Here is a 7,304-nt window from a genome sequence, read left to right as displayed (position 1 = left end):
TAAGTTTCTTCGGAGCCGCATAGATATAAATGGCGGTGTGACAAATCTCAAAATTTTTTCCAAAATTTTGGAAATTTGCAAAGTTTTTTGAAAAGTTCCACGGCCCTAAATAAAAATCGCACAACAACGAGGCGTGCAGTTTTCGAAAGTATGAATCTTTACCTTTAATTTGCGCACTCGATCAGCATTGTGCGATTTTTTTTTCACCGAGGTATTCAACATCAAAGCAAAAAAGGTCATTTTTGCTTCAAAGTTGAATAACTCGGTGAAAAAAAATCGCACAATGCTGATCAAGTGTGCAAATTAAAGGTAAAGATTCACGCTTTCAAACGCTGTAAGTCGAATTTGTATGCGATTTTTATTTCACTTTATGGAACTTCGCAAATTTAGTAAAAAAATTTTAGATTTGATGCATCTCCATTTGCATCTGTACAGCTTTGTAAAGAATCAGTAAGTTATTTAATGAATTATGGATTTCGAAAGTAGAGACTTTAAGCTGTGAAATGCTTTTTCAATCATATGTTACAATAATTTTTGACTAAGTTGCTCTATCTTGAATTTTTAGAAATTATCGATATATTAACGCATTGTCCGGTCAATTAGTTTGGTGACTGTATGTATGTACAGAGTGTCCGGTACTCAATGGTAAAGACTCGTGATCAAGTAGAGTGAGCTAAACTAAACCCAAACAGCAAAAATATTCGAAATACATCACAGCGATATTCTAAAGATATCTGCACATATTCCAAATATATTTTTAGAATATTCCTACAATATATTTTGGACACTTTTGCTATGTGGGAATCGAAAAGTCCTCTATCATTTTGCGATCTTCGCAATAGTTATCGAGGTACTCAATCATTAAAAAAAAAAATGTATGCCAAGTAAGTATATAAAAAAGTAACGTACATTACATTTTTTCTAAACTATTGATCACTTTAGTCACTTTAAGTCTGTTTTATGAAACTTAAACCTATTTGGAAAGACAATGGCATTACATTTTTGCTGCATATACTACTGGATAGTTTAAACCATTTTTTTTTTAATATTTTTGTCTCTATGTTTAATCAAATATCTGGCAACTTGTATAATCTCATATTTGTTTTTAAACAACTTTTATTTATTAAAATAATATTTTTAATTTAGAAAAGATGTAAAGTATATTTTTTTATATATTAGACCTAAACATATTTTTTTCTAAATGATTAGTGTCTCGATAACTATTGCAAGATCGCAAAATGATAGAGGACTTTTCAATTCAGTTTAGCTCACGCTACCTGTTCAGCCCGAGCGCTTTGTCATTGAGTACCGGACACTCTGTATAACTGAATTCGGCTTTTGTTTTTTGAAAACATTTTCTTTTTTGAAAGCAAAGTTGTTTTTTAGACAAAAGTTTCATCTCTACTGTACTAGATTTTTTACGAAACAATATACACATAAATATGTAGCTAATTAATTTTACATTTGTTTGTTTTGAACTGTAAGCATTAAATGAAAGAAGTACTTAATTATATTACTTAATTATTAAGAATTGACAAATGCAAAGATTAGCCATATGACTATATATCTTTCCTTTTTTCATATGTCATTATAATTTTTTCATTTTAATTCAGTTGTCATTTCATAATTTACAAATACATATTTTGAATTTTTTCTATTAAAAAATTAGTGTTGCTTTAAAAAAAACAATATTGATAGACTATATAAATATTTAGTAAACAAACAAACAAAATAAAATACCGATTTATTATCTATACATCCTTAGTTATAATTTGTTATATACATTTTTTTTATGTATGTATAACTATATGTAATTTTATAAATTACTGTTATATGTAATATTACCTGCTACACTTCATATATCTTCAATTTCTATCATGATAGTAGGTATACAATTATGTATTTTATACAGTTATTTAGTTTCTAGGTTATTTTTAATTTCTTTGTTATGAGTTATAATGTTAGAAGTAAGAAAAATTAAATTCATTCTACTTTAATTAACAATCTGTTTTTTACTATTTGCAAAAATAATAACTACTAAATATGTAAACATAAAAACAAAAGCTTTTGTTTTATGTCTATATATTGCCTTGCGACTCTATTTGTTAAAATACTGCAATTATTATAAAATATAATACTTTATATTACAATGATATTTTAAAACATTTTCACTTTGCGTTTTCTTTGAAAATCTTTGTACGAAGTGACTTGTTTCACTGATAACAAATAAAAAACAATATAGAAAATATAGAATCTAAAGAATATTTTATATCTTTCGACAATAAATGATCTCTTCCTGAAAAGGAGAGACAAATAACAATTTACTTAGTTTTACTTTAAAACTTAAAAGCACTTTAAAAATTCCACATGCAATGGAATAATAAAAAGAACAACTTAGTTTAAAGAATAAACCTTAGAACTAATAATAAAATGAATATTCTTAAAAGTTAATTTTGATAGAATTTTATACTTAAAATCGAAAATTATAGAAAAACTTTAAAATTTAATGTTAATAAAATTAAGATCTATATAGGAATTACTACTTTCCCGTTTCATAAGAGTATCTGTAAACTATTTTAAAGTCATTTTTGAAAACTTTTAGAAGCTTTATTTAAAGTAAATTACCCTAAGAATTGGTCATTCCTTTCTTATTTTTTTGCTCTTGCATATTAAAAGCCATAAATATTTTACTTATTTTGCGAAAAGATGATATTATCTATGTTACGTACAAACAAAACCATATGGTAACATGTTCTGCAGTTGACAGTACATAGAGGTGAAAAAATTGTTGTTGGACGCAAATAACGGCAAGATAGACGGTGTAAGGGAATTTAATTTAATTGAAGAAGTACCCTGGCAGAGTGAACTCCTGCAGAGTTGGTAGAATAATGTGCCCGCATGTGACCCCAAAGAAATGTCACTGCGAGCTCTGAACCCTCTTTCTGGATGATAGCGTTTCTTTGCATGTGATCGACAAGGACGAAGACACGACTTTGCATTACACGGTATATGAGTAAGTTGAAAATCGTTGCTGAGTCTGCCGTAACGATAAACTAACATCAGTATCCTCTCGTTTGATTAAACAAGAACCAGCTGGAGATAATGGATCAACTTTCACCGCAAGGCGCGACCATCAATGACGACAACAGATGTAGTGCTCTGCATGAGGCCGTGCTAAAAAATCAAAGCGAGCTCTGCACCCATCTATTGGACGCTGGTGCTTCTGTGCATGTGATTGACAAGAACGGAGACACACCCTTGCATTACGCGGCGCTCGGGTAAGATAGAAGTCATGCTGGATTTGCTGTAAAATCAGATTAACATCGGTACTCTCATTTGACTAAACAGCAATCAGCCGGAGATAATCGATCTACTGTTATCGCGAGACGCATCTATCAATGCCGCCAACAACGTCGGATGTAGTGCTTTGCATGTAGCCGTGCAAAAAGGTCAGCTTGAGGTCTGCACCATCCTTTTGAACGCTGGTGCCTCTTTGCATGTGATTGACAAGAACGGAGACACACCCTTGCATTTTGCGGCGCTCGGGTAAGTTGGAAGTCGTTGCTGGATCTGCCATAACGTCAAAATAACACCGGTACTCTTTTGTTTGACTAAATAGTAATCAGCCAGAAATAACGAATCTACTGTTATCGCGAGACAAGTCTATCAATGCCATCAACAACGACGGATGTAGTGCTCTGCATATGGCTGTGCAGAAAGGTCATCATGAGATCTGCATCCTCCTTTTGGACGCTGGTGCTTCTTTGAATGTGGTTGACAAGAACGAAGACACACCCTTGCATTACGCAGCGCTCGGGTAAGTTAGAAGTCGTTGCTGGATCTGTCTCTCTAAATTTTTTGGAGTGAGATTCACTCCAAAAGAATGAAAATTCACTCCAAAAAAGTGAAAATCACTCCAGAAAATTTAGAGAGGTCGTAAAGTCAAACTAACATAGGCACCTTCTGGTTTGATTAAACAGCAATCAGCCCAAAATAGCGGATCTACTGTTATCGCGAGGCGCAGCTGTTGATGCCGTTAACGACATCAGACGTAGTGTTCTGCATTTAGCCGCAAAGCACAGTCAGCGCGAGCTCTGCACCCTCCTTCTGAACAATGGTGCTTCTTTGCATGTGATCGACAAGGGCGGATACACACCCTTGCATTGCGCGGCAATCGGGTAAGTTGGAAATTGTTAATGAATCGGCCGTAACGTCAAACTAACATCGATACTTTCTTGTTTAATTAAACAGCAATCAGTTGGAGATAACGGATCTGCTGTTATCACAAGGCGCAGCCATAGATGCCGTTAGTAACGATGGATGTAGTGCTCTGCATATCGCCGCGCAGGACAGTCACCGCGAGCTCTGCACCCTCCTTTTGGACGCTGATGCTTCTTTGCATGAGGTAGACAAGGATGGAAAAACGCCTTTGCATTATGCGGCGCTGGGGTAAGTTAGAAGTCGTTCCTGGATCTGCTGTTGAGTTAAACTAACATCGATACTCTTTCGTTTGATTAAACAGCAATCAGCCGGAGGTAACGGATTTACTGTTATCGAGAGGCGCGGACATCAATGCCGTCGACAACAACAGATGTACTGCTCTGCATCTGGCTGCGCATAATAGTCAACGCGAGCTTTGCACCCTTCTTTTAGACGCTGGTGCTTCTTTGCACGTGGTCAACGAAGACGGAGATACGCCCTTGCATTACGCGGCGCTGGGGTAAGTTGGAAATTGTTCCTGGATTTACCGTTCAGTTAAACTAACATCGATGTTCTCTTGTTTGATTAAACAGCAATCAACCGGAAATAGCGGATTTACTGTTATCGAGAGGCGCGGACATCAATGCCGTCGACAACAACAGAAGTACTGCTCTGCATCTAGCTGCGCATTATAGTCAACGCGAGCTCTGCACTCTTCTTTTGGACGCTGGTGCTTCTTTGCATGTGGTCGACGAAGACGGAGATACGCCTTTGCATTACGCGGCACTCGGGTAAGCTGGAAGTCGTTGTCAGATCTATCGTAACGTCAACCTGACACATGTGTTGTCTTGTTTGATTAAACAGCAATCAGCCGGAGATAACAGATCTACTGTTATCGCGAGGCGCAGCTATCGATGCCGTCAACAACATCCGACGTAGTGTTCTGCATTTAGCCGCAAAGCATAGTCAGCGCGAGCTCTGCACCCTTCTTCTAGATAATGGTGCTTCTTTGCATGTAGTCGACAAGTACGGATACACACCCTTACATTGCTCGGCACTTGGGTAAGTTGGAAATCGTTTATAGTGGATCTACCGTAACGTGAAACTAACATCGGTGTTTACTCGTTTGATTAAACAGCAATAAGCCGGAGATAACGGATCTACTGTTATTACGAGGCGCAGCTATAGATGCCGTTAACGACATCGGACGTAGTGTTCTACATGTGGCCGCAAAGCACAGTCAGCGTGAGCTCTGCACCCTTCTTTTGGACGCTGGTGCTTCTTTGCATGTGATCGACGAGCACAAAAATACTCCCTTGCATTGCGCGGCACTTGGGTAAGTTGAAAGTCGTTGCTAGATCTGTCGTAACGTCAACTTGACACATGTGTTCTCTCGTTTGATTGAACAGCAATCAGTCGGAGATAACGGATTTACTGTTATCGCGAGGCGCAGCTATCGATGCCGTCAACAACGTCAGATATAGTGTTTTGCATATGGCTGCGAAGCATAGTCAGCGCGAGCTCTGCACCCTCCTTCTGGATAATGGTGCTTCTTTGCATGTAGTCGACAAGTACGGGAACACACCCTTGCATTGCGCAGCATACGGGTAAGTAAGAAGTCGTTACCGGATCTGCCGTAACGTCCAACTTATAACATCAATGCTCTCTTGTTTGATTAAACAGCAATAAACCGGAGATAATGGATCTACTGTTATCGCGCGGTGCGGCCGTCAATGCCGTCAACAAGATCAGACGTAGTGCTCTGCATATAGCCGCGCAGGACGGTCACCGCGAGCTTTGCACCCTCCTTTTGGACGCTGGTGCTTCTTTGCATGTGATCGACAAGGATGGAAATACGCCCTTGCATTGCGCGGCACTCGGGTAAGCTGGAAGTCGTTGCTGAATTTATTGTAACGTCAAACTAACATCGGTTTCTTCTGTTGGAATCATTAGAACTTAAATTTTTTTTTGTTTATCTACATTTTTTATGATCTATGATTATATTTACAAGTCCTTTTTTGTTTCATTAATTTGGCACTATTTCCGTAACGTGTGGCTGTCTTGAATAAAGCGCACTTCGTGTCCTGTAATTCTTCAAGTAACAAACGGATCCTTTGTACCCTCCTACAATTTCCGTTCAAAAACCATACTTCAAGATATTCTCGTTTGACTAAACAGCACCGAGCCGGAGATATTGGATCTACTGTTGTCGCGCGGTGCGGCCGTCAACGCCGTCAACAACGACAGACGTGGTGCTCTGCATATTTCAGTTTACGAGAAGAACGTGCAATGCGTGAGTGTGCTGCTGCGTTATCATTGTGATGTCAATCTCCGGGACTTGTATGGCAATATAGCATTGCACGAAGCGATTGGGAAGAACGCGCTGGACGTAATCGACACGTTATGTGCCTGCGAGAGGATCGACTTTACGCTGAAAAACAAACAGGACTTCAACATCCTGCATCACGCCGCGTTCAAGGGCAATGCTCAGTACGTGTATAAAGCAGACACGACAAAGTATAGTTGCATAACGACTTAATATTGTCTTGGTTGCAATAACTTGACTATACTTAAAATTTACCCAATCAATCTAATTTAACAAATCTGTAAATTTGCAGTGCAACGGAAAAATTGGTTACACGCGCGCGTCATTTGGTGGATGTGAAAATGGAGAACGGAAACGCTGCGTTGCATCTAGCAGCTTTACGCGGCCACAGGCAAGTCGCGGCTATTCTCCTCTCGCAGAATGGTGGCCGCGCCAAGATCGATCTGCGAAACAATCGAGGACAAACACCATTGTGCTTAGCGATTTTGCAAGAACATTGGCCGCTCGTCGAGCTGTTGGTGCATCATAATGCGGACGTCAGCAGCATAGATTTGGACGGTAACAACGTGCTGCATATCGCGTGCTACATAGCTAAGAGCCCGAATCAACAGACTGTCGTGCCTGTATCCGAAAGTGAACGAGATTCACCATTTATATATGCTGTACGTTATCTGAGAGTAGTTTTTACTCGTGAATACGTGAACGAATCCTGTATACATACAAAGTTGCTGTTTTATACTTAAAGCTTAAGAATTTGAAAAAGAAATGAAAAAGAAAG

At 38.3% G+C, this 7,304-nt stretch overlaps 1 protein-coding gene across 1 annotated transcript in view; it reads left to right on the top strand.

Moving 5' to 3' along the window:
* The window catches only part of LOC105460736 (serine/threonine-protein phosphatase 6 regulatory ankyrin repeat subunit B-like), a 12,589-nt gene extending 5,320 nt beyond the window's left edge, over positions 1–7,269 (top strand). The window contains exons 3-16 of the mRNA XM_011707234.1: positions 2,761–3,013; positions 3,088–3,278; positions 3,349–3,546; positions 3,620–3,817; positions 3,981–4,178; positions 4,252–4,449; positions 4,523–4,720; positions 4,794–4,991; positions 5,065–5,262; positions 5,339–5,536; positions 5,610–5,807; positions 5,884–6,081; positions 6,379–6,690; positions 6,819–7,269. Coding sequence (XP_011705536.1) covers positions 3,103–3,278; positions 3,349–3,546; positions 3,620–3,817; positions 3,981–4,178; positions 4,252–4,449; positions 4,523–4,720; positions 4,794–4,991; positions 5,065–5,262; positions 5,339–5,536; positions 5,610–5,807; positions 5,884–6,081; positions 6,379–6,690; positions 6,819–7,269 — 2,919 coding nt within the window. The 5' untranslated portion in view covers positions 2,761–3,013; positions 3,088–3,102. The remainder of the gene's footprint in view (positions 1–2,760; positions 3,014–3,087; positions 3,279–3,348; positions 3,547–3,619; positions 3,818–3,980; positions 4,179–4,251; positions 4,450–4,522; positions 4,721–4,793; positions 4,992–5,064; positions 5,263–5,338; positions 5,537–5,609; positions 5,808–5,883; positions 6,082–6,378; positions 6,691–6,818) is intronic.
* The last annotated feature ends 35 nt before the right edge of the window (positions 7,270–7,304 follow it).

This window comes from Wasmannia auropunctata, unplaced genomic scaffold (assembly GCF_000956235.1).
Source record: "Wasmannia auropunctata unplaced genomic scaffold, wasmannia.A_1.0 LD316559.1, whole genome shotgun sequence".
Taxonomy (NCBI): domain Eukaryota; kingdom Metazoa; phylum Arthropoda; class Insecta; order Hymenoptera; family Formicidae; genus Wasmannia; species Wasmannia auropunctata.
The sequence above is the reverse complement of the archived record's forward strand: the minus strand, read 5'-3'. Positions and strand labels throughout refer to the sequence as shown.